General features: G+C 37.9%; 3 protein-coding genes across 3 annotated transcripts; 1 reads left to right on the plus strand and 2 right to left on the minus strand.

Moving 5' to 3' along the window:
- Positions 1-911: 911 nt before the first annotated feature.
- LOC148301576 (polyadenylate-binding protein 1-like) lies at positions 912-3864 on the minus strand. The gene is made up of 3 exons (XM_088273052.1): positions 3343-3864; positions 2450-3231; positions 912-2216 (listed from the first exon to the last, which is right to left on the minus strand). The coding sequence occupies exons 1-3, from the start codon at positions 3533-3535 to the stop codon at positions 1389-1391; spliced, it is 1803 nt and encodes a 600-aa protein (XP_088129178.1). The 5' UTR covers positions 3536-3864; the 3' UTR covers positions 912-1388.
- Positions 3865-5867: 2003 nt separating this feature from the next.
- Positions 5868-10805, minus strand: LOC148301577 (leucine--tRNA ligase, mitochondrial-like). The gene is made up of 6 exons (XM_088273018.1): positions 10570-10805; positions 9154-9609; positions 7664-9059; positions 7283-7533; positions 6514-6747; positions 5868-6079 (listed from the first exon to the last, which is right to left on the minus strand). Exons 1-6 carry the CDS (start codon positions 10654-10656, stop codon positions 5891-5893), a joined length of 2613 nt encoding a protein of 870 aa, XP_088129144.1. The 5' UTR covers positions 10657-10805; the 3' UTR covers positions 5868-5890.
- A 945-nt stretch (positions 10806-11750) lies between these two features.
- On the plus strand, positions 11751-15665 carry LOC148301578 (exocyst complex component 6-like). Its single transcript, XM_088273041.1, has 2 exons — positions 11751-11856; positions 12457-15665. The coding sequence occupies exon 2, from the start codon at positions 12485-12487 to the stop codon at positions 14768-14770; it is 2286 nt and encodes a 761-aa protein (XP_088129167.1). The 5' UTR covers positions 11751-11856; positions 12457-12484; the 3' UTR covers positions 14771-15665.
- The last annotated feature ends 1293 nt before the right edge of the window (positions 15666-16958 follow it).

Raw genomic sequence — 16958 nt, forward strand, 5'->3', positions numbered from 1 at the left:
AGTGCCCTATGCACCATTGAGTGCGGATAAGGATTAGAAGAAAAAGAATCCTATTACCAAAATTTTGATCAAGTGACCAATCCTATCCATTATTACGCAAAGTGTGTGCCGCGGCACACTGGTGTTCCGTGATCAGTTGGTGTGCCGCTGAAAAAAGTCTAGTTTTGTGAAAATAACACAATTGCTCCAAATTTTGATTGCCTGTGCTCAGTTAAGTAGTCTCAGATTTCGCATTAAACATATGTTAAATATGTTACCGTAAATATGGTAAATATGCACCTCTGAAATTTCTTAATTTGATAGGTGTACCTTGAATAAAAAAGTTTGCGGAACACTGCGTTGGGCCTTCAGTGTATTCCCAGATTTCTCGGACATCCTCGGAACATGACACCACACACTAACGGAATCACAATTCTAATCCTTTACTCCTGCAATTATATATATATATAAACCCTTATCCGCACACCAATGATGCATAGGGCACTGCGTCATATAAACGCAGTGTTATCTTGATCGTTTACACATGAAGGAAAGGTGATCAGCCCTCCGCTTCAGGTACCAATCCAGGGTAATAATATTGAATAAATATTACAGTGAAAACATCACTTATATTTATATTACCCCCCTTGGGAATCGAACCCGGGACCTCCAGAACGGTAGCCGAGAGTGCTGACCATTACACTACGGAGGCGGACGTACTTTACTCCTGCAATTACTGTAGCATTATCTATGTAGTATAAAAACCACTAATTTTATATTCATTAAGACATGAATTATCATTTTATATTTAGATTCCACCCCATGTAAGAAAACAATAAATTTTCTCTCAAACATCCTCCCATATCACACAAACTCACAGTTGCATGGAAACAAACCTAAGTTCAATCCATAAACCAAAAAAAAAACACAAATAAAAATTAAAGAAATTTATTTAACCCTGGTAATATATCCATACATATCGTTGAGGTGAGAAAAATACAAAAAAATAAGTGTTAACTTTATGTGAAATTAAAATGATTTTACGTTTGAGCAAGTCATATAATTACGTAACGCAAACAAGCAAATGGACATTTGTGACCACTCTTGTAAAATAACATAATCACCTTCTAGGTGTGAGAAGTAAACGGTAACAAATTAAAAACAATTTCACCTCGAGGCAAAATAAAAGTATCGCGGATAGTTAAAAATTAAAACATTTACCCAAGTTTATTTTTGTAAGGCGAAAGTGATTATTTTCCCTAAAGAAAGTCGTACACAGCGGTATTCTGGGAAAAGCAGATGTTTGTTACCTTAGTTTTTCATGTATATTTTTCATTTTTTTAATTGCGAATTATTTTTTCTTTTTTTTTAACAATATTACAAACGCGGGAGTAATTGACAGAAAAGTTTTACTCCTTTTTGGTGGCCTGCTGTTTGGCCTGATGAGCTTGGAGTACAGCAACAGCCTCCTCCACTTTGGCCTTCAGAGACTCTCCGTGCTCTAGCATGTGCAGCAGCTCCGAATTGTCGATCTCCAGCAACATCCCGGTGATCTTACCCGCGAGCTCAGGGTGCATGCGCTGGATAAGCGGGAACAAGCGTTCACCCAGCATCTGCTTTTGCTCCTGCAGAGGCGCGGAGGCCAGCATGGAGGCTGTGAGCGGCTCCTGGCCCTGGATATGCACAGCCTGCTGCGGCGCAGGCGGGTTGCGCATGTTGGCCGTGTACTTGTAGGAGGCGGGGCGCGTGGCCGCCAGCGGAGCACGCGCCGCCGCGCCTTGCTGCCCCGTGATGGGGCGCGCCGCCAGCGCACCGCGCAGCGCAGCGGGTGGAGCGCGGGCCGTGGGCCGGAAGCCGCCCATGCCGGGGTAGGCTGCGGCCTGGGCGCCCGCACGCACCGGCGGCTGCGCCTGCCAACGCGGAGAGGCACGAATGGGGGCCATCTGCGCCGGTCCGTAGAAGCGCTGCGCCGGCGGGATGGTCGGCACAAAGTAGCCGCCGCCGCCGCCAGCCTGGTAGATCTGTCCCATCTGCTGCATACGCATGTTGGTCATTCTCTGCATGTACTGAGATGCGAGGTGAGCCTTGCGTTCTTCCTTCCTCTGAGCCAAGGCCACATAAAGCGGTTTACTTCCCATTATTCTGCCATTCATGTCAGTTACTGCCTTGGTCGCTTCTTCGGGGGCAGAAAAACATACAAAACCGAAACCCTTGCTGCGGCCGTCCTCGAGCATGACCTGAAAATATTTCAAATATCACTAACTGACTCAGCAAAATTAAAGTGTATTTGTAAAATGCTAAAACATTACAATTCAATTATTGATTTGATTATACAATGAATAGTTGATAATTCAAATGATACTTTTCTGAAAGGAAAACAACACAGACAACTGTGTATGAGATACAGACACACCAGAAAAGGGTGCAAACCTATAAAATAGTAATAATCATTGTATGAAGAAAGTAGTACCTTGGCAGACGTAATAGTGCCGAAGGCCATGAACTCCTTACGAAGACGTTCGTCATCGATAGTGTCATCTAAGTTCTTGACGTACAAGTTCACACCCTGGAAGCGACTGAGCCGTTCGATCTTGAGCTGCTCGAACTTGCGTTTCAGTTCCGTCTGCCGGTCTGCCTTCTTCTGGGCCCTGCCCACATACAGAGGCTTCCCTTCGACCAGCTCCTTGCCATTGAGTTCGATCACGGCTTGTTCCGCTGCATCAGGATCTTGGAAAGCCACAAACCCAAAACCGAGAGATGCTCCACCCTTATTCATTACTTTATGACTGGTGATACGTCCGTACTTCTCAAACATTTCTCGTAGCAATTCATCGGTGATATCTTCGCCGAAGTTCTTAACGTAAACGTTTCTGAACAACTTGGCTCTTTCTCCAAGTTCCTTTTCGCGTTCTTTGCGAGGAATGAATTTGCCCACATAAACCTTCTTGCCGTTCAGCAACATTCCATTTACTTTATCGATTGACTTGTTAGCGGCCTCCTCAGTTTCGAAATGGACAAACCCGTACCCTTTAGAGGCACCGGTCTCATCCTGGGCTACTTTACAACTAAGAATGTTGCCAAATGCGGAGAATGTATCATACATGGCCTTGTTGTCAATATTTTTATCCAAATTTTTAATGAAAACGTTACCAACGCCAGACTTTCGAAGAGAAGGATCTCTTTGAGACCACATAATTCGAATGGGCCTTCCCTTTATCATGTCAAAATTCATCGAGTCCAAAGCTCGTTCCGCTGCAAGAAAAATAAAATACATAGTTATACCTCGCATATTTCCTAGAGAAAACGTGTTCAATATGGAACGAAGAATTTCATACAAATACAATAAATAACCGTAATATTTACCGTCAGCTGGTTGCTGGAAGTTGACGTAGGCATAGCCCAGCGAGCGACGAGTGATTACATCTCGACAAACGCGTATTGAAAGCACGGGTCCCGCCGTTGAGAATTTTTCAAACAGCATAGCCTCGTTGATGTCATAGTGGAGATCTCCGACATACAGAGATGCCATGGGGTAATTAGGCGGTCCTGGATTCATGTTTAAGCTTTATTGCAACTTTACACTGAACACATTTAATTTATACACAAGACCACAACGTGGATATCGTAAACTTTTCTTTTCAAAATGGCTATAGTATTCTGGAATGCCCACGTTGTACACGCACGCACTTATTCAAAATAAAGTTACACTTGTTTCCCGTACGTTTTCACTACTTTTTCGATTTTTTTGGGGTTTTTAAGAGTTTTTATTATTTTTTTTTATTTTTTACTAGATTATTTCACGAAAATTAAGAGGATTGTGTGACCTATTTTGTAAGGAGACACACAACCTCACGTGAACAGACCTTGCTCATTCGAGGAAGAGGCGGTGAAAGGGAAGCGGGCGGCGTTTATATACTCACCGGAAATGAGTCACAAAGTACTAAGAAATTTTACAAAACACGATATATTTCAAGTAAATGTTGTATGAATTTTACTCAAAATATTTATTTATAAATATTTCATATACAAATTATATACCTGATACACAAATTATAATTTTGATGAAAATAAGTCACTAGTCGAAATAAAATTCTCGTGTTAATGGTATTGCCAGATTAATAAAAAAGGTACTAGAAATACTTATACCAAAAAGGTGCTTATTGCTTATTAGTTTGCAAAATAACAAATACTCAGACGCAACTTGACTATAGTAAATTTGACGATTATTTCTATTTTATTTGATATAGAATAGACGGATGATGTAACTGTTACAACATAAATATATTAATTTACTTTAAAAAAATATATTTAAATACTATGCATTTTCTCTATTTGGTTGAGTCATCTTTGATGGCCACTAGATCAAAGATTTTATCGGAATACTACATGAACCGTCGTCGTCAAGAAAAAGCGATTCAATTGGCTAAGCCAAGTACTTCGCATGCCTCCCAAGTTTGTCTCTTTTACAGTTTTTTTTTAACTTTTTCAGCTCTTTTACGCAGCTTTCCTGCAGGGCAGGGGTAGGCAGAAAGGATAGAACATCATACCACCCTGTCTTTGCAAACATTATTCGCTTCTTCCACATTCATGCATCATCTCCTCATACATACCCGCCGATTATTTTGACTCCTGATCCTTATTTTTGCCAGCTTTATATCTACTTATTTGACGACATTGAAATTGTAAAGATTTTTTTCATGAAATAATAATCTCTTATCATTATTAAAATAATAAAACATTCTCAATGAAAACTATCCTATGTCAATTATTTTGCGTGGATAAGAAGTCATTCTCTTATATTACTCTAGAGATATTTCAACATACAAACAAGACTTTATTAAGACCACTATTGGAATATGGATAGTTAAGTATGGGGTCCCTACTTCACCAAAGATATAGAGAAAAAGTTCTAAAAAGTACCAAACTGCTCAAAAGGATGCCCTTCCTTGGAAGATTAAAAGCATGAGGACTCGCATCAATGGAAGAGACGTAGCTTGATAGACTTATAGAATCTCAAATGAATGCTCCCTAGAAGAGATATATCAAATCAATTCATCCACAAATTTGCGGGATTATCACTGGTAGCTCTATCAACCCCAATTTTACCTTAATCGAAATAATAATAATAAAAATCCTATCCAGCAGAGTACTCTCAGACTGGCATAACTTGCCAAATTTAATTGTTCACTCAACCATATTAAAAACCGCTTTTTTGAAAGAATAAAGATCGCAGACAAAGTATATTCATAAACATGGTTTATAGTTTTATATACTTAACAGAAATATAAAAAAACCGAGTCGAAAAATAAAGCCAAAAAAGAAAAAGAAAAAAGTTTCATTTCAGATTTGATTCCAATTCAATTTGATTCAATATTTTATTTTATAAACAGAGATGTGAGGCTGGAGCCATATATTGTGAATCCAGCCGACAGCCAGACACACCAATGCTCCCATGGTTCAGGAGTTGCAGAATGACTCATCTTCTTGACATAGCTGCGTTCTGCAATATTTATAACATCAGGCTAGAAGAGGAGTATGTTGTTGTCAGACGTAACTGCAACCATGCTTCAGGAGTTGAAGTTTGGATGAAGTATGAATTTTTCATTTGTTTTATCTGCATTCTGCGATGCTTAAGAAATCAGGCAACAAGAGACAGTGTAGAGCATGGGTGGCCAACATTTTCAGTAGCCGGGCCGCGGGTTGGCCACCCTTGGTGTAGAGGGCTAAAGAAGGAGAGGGAACTCACCTATCCACTTGCAACAAATTCTTTTTTGGCTGAGGAGAGAAAGGGAAATGTCGTGAAAACAATTTTGGATAGTTGGGATCCTTAACCATTAAGATGAAAATAACTAGGTATATTCAAGTTATCAATAAGTAAATAATGTAGATAGAACTATTAATAAAATTTATTTCATGTTTTCAAAAAATTTACAATAGCATGACAATTTGGATACAAATAAAACACTGAATTTGATTTATTTATGTTTTTTACCTTACCACATATTTCATCATTTAATATATTTTCCAAGGCTTTCTCATGCGTGAGATGATTAAGTTCTGATGGAATTAATTTTAATATCCCTGTATTTGTACCATTTACCTACAAACAAATATAATTACATAAGTTTTAATGGTAATTACATATTTTTAATTTGGGATGTATAATTAAAGCCACCTTTCATAAAACATAATATTTTATAATTTTTTTTTATTTGGAATAAATTTGATTAATTTCACAAATAAGGTATTACACGCTAATTGTGTGTGTATTATTATGCTATGGTGAGCTGAATATCTTTTGAATATGTTTCATCCTCCATTGCGGGGGCCATCATCGGAACGATTTTTATAAAAGTTCTGTGCCATATGGGCCTGTATTGGTGTCTTTAATATCACATAGTAGGACACACCACAGCATAATAATAAATGCAATCAGCATCTGAACAGCTGTGAAAAATGTAAGAAATTTAAATATGACTTCAATGTCACATGTTTTTTTTTATTTTTATAAATGTTATAACCTATTTTACTTACTTTGCATATTAAGTCCAGCTCGTAATTTTCATCCACTATTGGCCAATTTTGATCTAGAACATTCTTATCCCAATCAATCAGTTGGGTGGTGGAGTTCAAGCATCCACGTGCACTAACCATTCCTGACCAAAGCTCTGAGGCAAAATGAGGAGCTAACGGAGCCAACATTATTATTTGATAGGCTAAAGCAATTTCAAATTCCTTACTATGTGGTATAAAATTAGCTGGGACTCTCTGAAATCAAAATTAACAACATTTTAAGGTTTATTGACCAATATTGAAATCAGGTACACCACCCAATGGAACCCATTAAATTATACTTCATTATATACAATTGTGTTGAATTGATATCAGCTTTTTGGAATGACATAATTAAATAATTTATTTTTATCGCAACTTGTTTCAAAATGTAAGTTTCCCTAATGAGAAAATAAACTTTTCACATATGTTGCTAATATATGTGTGATCATAACAAAACATATGATACTAAAAATGATACTATTTTAAATGATACTAAAACACGTTTGAGATTCACTTTCAGCCCTATACACTCATGTCGGAACATGTATAGGGTACTGAATTAAATAAATCCTGTGGTATCTTAATTATAAATTAAATTGTGCTAAATTTTATGCATGCAATATTTTACACAGTTTCTGAAAATAAAAACTGTTTTTTTTTACATAAAACCTACATTAAAATATGGTGAACTGGAGAGTACTGTATTTGAAAGAAAACAAACTAAAAAAAGGGGAAATTGCAAACTTACCCTTAATGTATTAGTTAGTCCTTGGAGTCTAGAGATTGCTACACTCAGCTGATAAGTGAAATTAAAATTGAATGTTGTAGCAGATACAAAATAGTTACGGGAATTCCGGATAATTTTTTCTTGTTCTATAAATTCGTTAGATTTAAGCAGAGTATTTAATTCATCTGAATCTATATCAATATTTCTTCCATTAATAAAACCTTGCATTGATAGCCAAAGTCTCCTCTGCCAATTCAATATGCCAGGAAAAGCTAAAAAAATATTAGCTTAAATTAGCTACATAATAATTTAAACAAAATTGCATATTAATTGAAAAATAAATATACACCTAATTAATAACATATTACATATTAATTTTAAAAAAAAGGAAATAAGACATACTAGAACTAGACCAATGTCTAAATGAAGTGGGTGCTACATCAGCCAGCATGAACAGCCGAGTAGTGTCGCATCCATATTCTTCAAACATCTGAGAAGGATCTACGCCATTATATTTTGATTTACTCATCTTTTCCCAAAGTATTTCTACAGGTTTATTATCGTTAATTGTAGCTGCACGTCCTTTTTTCTCATTTAATATTTTTACTTCACTTCCTGCAATATATTTTCCGCTTTCTTTAATTTTAAACGCTTTCCCCATGACCATTCCTTGAACGAGCAATCTTTTAAAGGGTTCTTTTTCTGGAAGTTTTCCTATAGAGTGTAAGAAATGTGACATGAATCGAGCATAATACAAATGCAAAACAGCATGTTCTTTGCCTCCTATATACAAATCCACAGGAAAATCTTGCCAAATTTTATCTTTATCGAATGCGACATTGCAATTTTTTGGATCTAAATATCTTAAAAAGTACCAAGAAGAGTCTACAAATGTGTCCATGGTATCAGTTTCGCGTGTAGCTTTTCCTCCACAATCTGGACACACAGTGTTGAGCCAACTCTCCGCTTTTAAAAGAGATGTTTTACCACATTTTTCAGAATTCCCGATATCCGGTAATACAACGGGCAAATCTTTTTCAGGAACAGATTTTACTCCACAAGCCTTGCAATAAATAACTGGGATAGGTGTCCCCCAATACCTTTGCCGAGATATAAGCCAATCTTTTAGTTTTGAGCTCACAGGAAATCCTCCTATGTTTTTCTCTAAAGCAATATTACAAACTTTCTTTCTCAATTCTATAATATCTGATACATTTTTAAATTCTCTTGTATTTTCATGTGGAATATTTGAATTTGTCAAAAATATCTCATCAGATTCATCCACTTCAGAAGATCCTATATAGAAACTAGTGCCTTCTGCATAGGGAACTTCACTAGTAACAATAATAGGAATTCTTTTCATAGTTATAGGATTTTCTGCCGATAATTTCAACTCTTTATATGTTTCAAATTCGTTACATACCAGATCTTGTTTGTCCAACAGACTACCGGGAGAAACTGCTATAAATGAAGGGTAAAAAAACTTCTCAGGTTTATCAGTCCATACAGTTATTGTTTGATTATTATTTTTATCATTTCCAAATAACTGAAGTTCAATAAAAATGCCATTGCATTCTCCAATCCAATGTTGTTGTACACTAACAATATCACGCCAATCTATTAAGGAAGGATCATTTAATCCATCATACAATGATTTGGCAAATTTTGTTGTCCTTACAAACCATTGACTCAATAGTTTTTTTTCGACTTTTGCACCCGAACGCCAAGAACACCCATTTATATCTACTTGCTCATCAGCTAAAACAGTCTGGTCAATGGGATCCCAGTTGACATATGCCTAAAACACAACACATTCCATTATCTGAGAAACAATAAGAGACAAGGAAAAAGAATAAAAATTTATTCATTATTTTAAAAAAAAGTAAACTTACTTCTTTTTTATAAACCATATCAGCCTTAAACAGTTGTAGGAATAAATGTTGAGTCCATTTGTAATAATTGGGATCTGATGTATTTATTTCTCTTTCCCAATCAAACTGACAACCTAGATCAAATAATTGAGTTTTCATTTTCTCTATATTAGTTTTTGTCCAAGATTGAGGTGGAATATTTCTTTCTAAAGCCGCATTTTCGGCTGGCAAACCGAAAGCATCCCAACCCATAGGATGGATAACATCCTTGCCATTCATGCGGTGAAAGCGGGAAATCGTATCAGAAATAGAATACACTCTAACATGACCCATATGTAGATGTCCTGATGGATATGGGAACATGGATAATGTATAATATTTTGGTTTGCCCGAGGAAACTGAATTTTGGAGACGTATCACACTAGGTCTCCAGTGTGTCTCAATATCTTTCTTAATTTGATTTGTTATTTCTTCTCCCTATAACAAAGTATTATTACATTAATAATATTTAAAAGTTTTTTTTCTATACGGTAGTGGTGGATAAAGTTGTTTGCATACTAGTGTAATGATTGTCCTGACGAAGTGATGGGAACGTCCTGAAACTGGTAGACTAAAATCTCAGTAAAAAGTGGTTATTTACTAACGTAACTAATATAACTAACTAACTAACCATCACGCCGCTTCCCCGCAGGGGTAGGCAGAGAGAATAGAGCGCCACACCACTCTGTCCTTGCAAACATTCTTCGCCTCTTCCACGTTCATGCATCTCCTCATACATACCCGCCGATTGTTACGACTCCTAACCTGACCACTTTCAAGTATTTGGCATACCTGATCGTGCCATGTTTTTCTCGGTCTTCCTCTGCTTCTTTTCCCGCTAACATTCGCCTCATAAATTTGTTTTACCGTTCTTTCCTCACTCATTCGTTCTACATGTCCAAACCATTTCAACACACCTTTCTTAATTTTATCGATAATGCTTATCTCAGCTTTGCATTCCTTCCTTATTTCACTATTCGCACATCTATCATACATCGTTTTGTTACACATTCTTCTGAGAGATCGCATTTCGACTGCATTCAGTCTACTTTCATCCTTCTTTTGCCAACTCCATGTTTCACTTCCATACATTAGAGTTGGAACCAGGACTCCGTTGTGCACTGCCAGTTTAGCTTCCGCTGATAGGTTTTTATTTGCTATAACTGATTTCAGTGCACCGTTCACTTTGTTCCCAGCATTCACTCTCCTTTCTATATCTTTATCAATCTTTCCATCCCTAGAAAACATAACGTAACTAATATTGTGTTAAGTATTCTTATTTAAAAAAAATTAAAGTTAAATATGAATGACTAATAATTCAATAAACAAATAAAAATTAAGCAGTATGTTACCTACATAGTAAATTTATTCCCTTTCATTGTAAATGGAGAAACTTACCCATTTTGCAATACCTTTAGTGGAATATTGGATACGTGATCCCGCATCAAGGAATTTAAAAAACAATTTATTACTTAATAATATCATGTTATTTTAACCAATAATACCGGCTTGAAAAATGAAGTTAATGTTTTTATTATCAAGGTTTTTGGTGATTTTAGAACTTATGAATGGATTTGGAGGTTATTGTTTTTTAAGTTGATTCTTGTTTTTGACAGTCAATAATATTGGGCAGTGTTCGTTTACCACAATTGGCCATACATTTCACATACCTACTCAGACAGTAATGATCGTTCAACAGAACATTGCTCGATGTATACTGAACGAGGCCCATATTAAATTCCGATTTGGGTTTTTTATGGCGGCTACAGACGGAGTCAGAATGAATATGGCGGCTGTAATTTTTTCTATATAGTCTCTATTCCATCACGCCAGTTTCCTGCAACTCAACCACCTCCCAGTCTTTCAGCTGGGCGTCGTCTAAACGACGTCGTCGTCGGACTAAACCCCGGGAGTCGCTAAAGGCTACAAACATGGATCATGAAGCAAATCTTCGCCCAGGACATCTCTAACTAACGACCGCCCAGTCTTCCAGCTGGTTGTCGTCCAACGGGACCAAACCCCGGGAACCGCCAAAGGCTCCAATTAAGTATCATCTCGTAAACTCTTCGCATGGTGACCCATCGGTAAAATTGTGTAAGTATTTGTGTGATTAAGGTAGTATTATACAGAAATGGTGATATGTAAATTATCTAAATTTATCATTTTTATTATTAGAGTGAAAAATCGAACTTTTTTAATTTCATGTAATTAGGTGAGTTCAGCGATATTAGGTCTAATATTTGATAAAGTTACTCTCATTTCTTTACCCAAATTGCTAAGCCTTTCGCGTTTCTTCCTTTTAATATTGTTTAATGTCGAGAAACCTAGCTCACATAAATAAATATATGGTTTGAAACTGTAATTAATTTTTCCGTGCCCTCGTGGAGAGACTGGAACTAAAAACAATAATCCAAAACTCATTCAGAGTTATTTCTATACCATGCATGCCATTCGAGTTTCTTCTTCTTTTTGTGTTTATAAGGCTATTATGTAATTATCAGCTGATTTTTCTGCGTAGGCTATTTTTTAATGGGAATATTTTTTTGTTGTTGATTTTTTGAACACGAATACTCGATCAAATATGACAGATATCAATCTTTACCAGTATTTAATCTCTGTATAAAATCATTAAAAAGTGTTGGGAGTGTATATATGCGTACAATTAGTCTGAATAATAGATAATAAGTATGTATCAGTACTACTTAATAAGTGGTGTAATCTATACTTTCTGTATTCTGGCATTAGAGCCCCGCTTTTCACAATAAATTCAGTAACGCAAAAAATCAATGATATGAAATTCTCTCGAAATAATATAAACCAATTCAAAGATATCCGCCTCTGTGCTCCATAATAATGTGCCATCTGACAGATAAAAAGAAGTGATATTATCAATCCATCTTATTTGTGGAATTAAATTCCTACAACCATATTTCATCCTGATGAACTCTTACAATAGCAATTAATTTATTCTGAAAATATTATGAAATGATTCCAGCCAGAGATTTCATATGACCTCATAACTTGTCATTGTTAAATTAGTTTGAACTAAGTCACTCATAGAGCGAAGTTGAGGTGGGCGTGTATTCATGGTCCCAGTATTAGAATAAGGCTGGCGACAATCACAGCTAATAGCAAGTTCCTTACCTTCAGGGACTCTGATATACAAGTCAAAAGCTGTCACCAGGTTAATTCTCAAGCCAGGACCCCGAACACATGTCTCACTCAACTTTGCTCCATGGGTGATATTTTACATTTCTTCTTGATAACTGAGCATCCTTTTTGCAGTCTGAGGTAAAGCCGAGGAACAAGTACAATGATGACTGCTACCATTCAAGAGATAGAGGGGATAGACGACTATTGGGGACCGGCCTTCCGTTCCATATATGAAAGTAATGGCCACGCTATATTTATGGAACAGTTAGAAAGTCGTATTAAGCAGCATGATAAGGAAATAGAGCGCATGTGTAACTTTTATTACCAAGGCTTTATTGAATCTATCAGAGACCTGCTGGAGGTGAGATCACACGCTCAAACCTTGTACTCCGAGGTTAAGGAACTAAACAGTAATCTGCATTCAGTCGCTAATGGGCTCTACGTTCATGGAGATGAACTTCTGCAGGGCAGACAAGTAGAACGGAACATAGCGGCCGGAGTGGAAAAGATGACAGTTTGCTTACCCCTTATGACAACTTATGCTAAATTACTTAATCAGGTAAAATCCAAACGGTATTATCCCGCTTTGAAAACTTTGGAGCAACTAGAGCATGTGCTGCTTCCTCGGGTCAGCAACTTCCGGTTTTGTGCAGATATCTCTTCCAGTGTCCCTAAACTAAGGCAATCTATAAGGGAAGCTTCCATGGCAGATTTAACAGATTTCTTGGAGAACATTCGTAAGAACACTCCCCAAATTGGCTTTAAGGCTCAAAAACACACTGAAGAAATAATGGGTCGAGACTTGGCTACAATTGTGAAAAACAAGAAAAAGTCTCTAAATCAAGAGAATATACAAGGGGAGGAATCTTACTGTACTCAAGATTTGGTAGATTTTAGTCCTCTATACCGATGTCTTCATATCCACTCGGTGTTGGGAGCCAGAAATGAGTTCATCGAGTATTATCGAGATCAAAGGAAACGCCAAGCTCAGTTAGTGTTGGATCCTGATTCGTCTATGCATGAATCATTACAAAGCTATTGTTTATACTTAAACAGTGTTCTGGGATTTTTCATTGTAGAAAATCATTTATTGAATACTGGTGGAGGATTTGTATCCAAAGAATGGCTAGATGATTTGTGGAGTGTGGCTGTTGTCAAAATAGCTTCGTCTCTCCGAAAGCATACTTCATTAGCCACTGATCCCCAACTGATTCTAAATATCAAGCAACAAATTGTTCTGTTTAATACAACTCTTAAATATTACGGTTTATCGGAAGGGCCACTTCTTGGTCTCCTTCAAGAAATGGCAGAACATTACACAGAAGTGTTAATGCAGCATTGGGTGTCACTTTTTCGAAATATATTAGACAATGAATCTTTCTTTCCAATTGAAGTTAATGATGCTGAAGGTTATGATAATATTTTACTTGTTTTTCCATTTAATGAGGAAGGTCTCGAAAAAGAACTATTCCCGAGGAAATTTCCATTTTCATCTATGGTTCCTGCAGTTTATAGACAGGTCAAAGAGTTTATATATGCTTGTCTTAAGTTTTCTACCGGTCTCGGCCTTTCTCCATCTCAAAGGGCCGCACATGTCAGGCAAAGTGCATCTTTACTTTTAACTCGATCATTCACAGGTTGTCTTTCATCTCTCTTTAGACGCCCATCATTAGCTCTTCTACAGGTTGTTCAGATTATCATTGATACCCAATACTTAGAAGGGGCAACTACTTATTTACATCAGTTTATTGGGAATATAACCGGAGCAGAAACTGTGCTGGATCAAGTCCAAGGAACTATGTTTAAAGTGGCGCGTGATGATGCCGAACAGCAAATTTGCGATAAACTCAAAAGAAAACTAGATGAATTTCTCGAGCTGGAAAATTACAATTGGTTACTTGTAGAGTCAACTGGACACGCCTCTAGTTTTATTACTGACATGATTAGTTTTTTGAGAAACATGTTCGATTCTTTGACTACGTTACCTCATGAAGTAGCGGGCCAGGCTTGTAAAGCCGCTTGTCAACATATTGCAATCAGCATGCACAACTTGGTAATAAATCCTGGGAATAAACAGATTTCTATGGGTGCCTTACATCAAATTAACTTGGATGTTATTCAATGTGAGCAGTTTGCCGCATGTGAGCCTGTCCCTGGAGTAAGAGATAGTGAACTACTTTGCTATTTCTCACCTCTAAGGCAACTTCTGGACCTTGTTATGGGTTGGGATTGGGCCAGCTATCTGCATGACGTAGGCTTAGAAGAAAGCAGATACCCCTTGGTCACTCCATTGGAGGCAGCCACTTTACTTGAAAAAATCAAAGAAGCCGATCATCGTTCGTCAGTATTTTCTGTCCTCAAAAAGGCTGAGCGTGATCGTAAAAAGCTCTTGGACACCGTTCTTAAACAGCTGCGCCAATTATCACAGGCTAAAGAACAAATATAAATGTGTTAAATAATATTTATAAACATTTCAAATTAAAGAAATATAGAAATATTTTATTTTGACCTGTATGCAGTGGTTAACACTCTGTATTTAAGTAGTATGCTAAAGTTTGTTTGTAAAATTATGTTGTTTTCAATGTTTCATTCTTTATTAATACATATAATTAAACCATTTTACTCTTTTATTCTTGGAACTTAGATGAATGCTTCAATGGTGCAAGACATGCTTTTATCCAATTTGGTATTCATAACCCAATCTTTAAAATACCTGAAAAGCAAAATATATGATGCCTTGTGTTGCCGCATCCTTTAGGAGTCAGGAACTATGTTCTCTGGCGATGTGCTTCCGTGGATTATGAAAAGGCGTTTGATAGTCCAAACAAAGTTACACTCTGGAAAGTACTGGAAGCTTATGAGGTGCCCTCGAAGCTAGTGGAGCTTATGAAGGTCTCTTACCTTAATAGCGAATGCTCTATGAAAGCTGACAATGTTGCCACGTTGGTTTGGGGTCTGTTGCAGACATTTGGCCCCCCATGAGAGGTGTAGTGGACATCTGGCCTTAGATATATGATAGGATAAATAATTGTATCGTAGTATCATAGAAATAAGGTAGCATTAAGCATCGTATTGTCAAGCATCGTGTTTTGTATGTATTTTGATGTGTTCCGTACGGGGCAAATGCGTCGACTGAGCTCCGCCCGCCCGGAAGGGAGAGCGGGGAGCGCGGTCGCCCGCATAGAGGGGCCCGTACGGACAAAGCCTCGGATAACGGGATTGTACCGTTACCTGAGTAACGGTACTTTACCGTTATACAGCGCCGTGAAACGCCGACACGGTATGAAACCGTGCCGGCTATGCAGCCTTATTTACTGAATAAATCAGTGTGTGAAAACCAACTCTGTCTTTATATTTCTCCGTTCCTGTCGCTCCTTCGCCTCAAGAATTCGTCGCTGGACTTCGCCTGACTCGCCGTTTCACTGCACCAACAACGGACCGTTGGAAAGCCTTTCTCAAGGCTAGTGAGTACGATTCGACACACGAGTCAGTGCGATCTCCCTGTGATCCTGCTCTCCGTACCTCAGTCTGGTATCCATTAGACCGATACCCAAGTCGGAGGCCCTTTTCAGGGCCAGTGGATATTGTTCAGCTCCTTGCGACCGACCGGACTGGGCTGCGGTGAGTGGCTCGCCCCTTACAACGGCAGAGCCTAGCTGTACCCAAGACGACGGGCCCCCCAGTGGCACAGCATACGTAACGTCGGTTACATTTGGTCCTTCGAGCCGGATCTGGACCCCCGTCTACAGCTACGATGCCGGCTTCCTTGCGATCGGGTCGCAACGCCGGCATGGATCCCGAGGGCCGCGAAGAGGATAGTGCCTCCGTTTTGTCCACTCACACCATTACGGACGCTGAGCTGAGCCGTAGGTTGGATGCGATGGCCGAGCAGACCCGGAGGCAGCAGGAACAGAACGCCTCGGATAACGGGATTGTACCGTTACCTGAGTAACAGTACTTTACCGTTATACTAAAAATAAATATTTCAAAAACTCATGTGTTGTGCAACCACCCGTGCCTAGATGCCCAGCAACCTTTGACATTCATCGTAGTAGCCAGCCCATCGAAAGGTTAAAAGGCAGGCCCAGTGGTGTAGTTGGGTAGATGCTCGACTGCGAAACTGGCATCGCTGGTTTGATTCCCGCCAATAGCAAACTAAATCCAAGAAAGATTTACTTTCAATTGGTTTGGGTGTTTGTGGAGTATTTGACTCATTTACCTTTCTCATCCTTACTATCCTACCTGCAGACAAGCCTCTAAAAGGAGAAGCTTTGCTTTGGATTCCTTTTAAAAAATATACAAAAAAGTAGTTGGGAGTACATAATAGAAAATGCTTTCAAAAAGAACTGGGAGTGCGTTTAGGGCTTGCGAGCAACGCATTCAACAACATAACATGTTTGGACTATACATATAGTTCAATTGTTTATTAGGTTATTTGTCTTTGGTTCTTCTCTGAGCTTTATAACTATTGGATTAAAGGGTAAAAAAACAATATCTTTCTAATTTAATGTAAAATAAATATATTGGAACAGACATATGCTGTGGGAAATGGAAGTATTTTGAACACTTTTAACATCTCATCCTATAACATTAACTGATCTCATCCTATACTACTAATTCTCTTTAACCAGATT

This window comes from Brachycentrus maculatus, unplaced genomic scaffold (genome assembly GCF_059751285.1).
Source record: "Brachycentrus maculatus isolate JH-2025_06_01 unplaced genomic scaffold, ASM5975128v1 h1tg000537l, whole genome shotgun sequence".
Classification (NCBI taxonomy): Eukaryota; Metazoa; Arthropoda; class Insecta; order Trichoptera; family Brachycentridae; genus Brachycentrus; species Brachycentrus maculatus.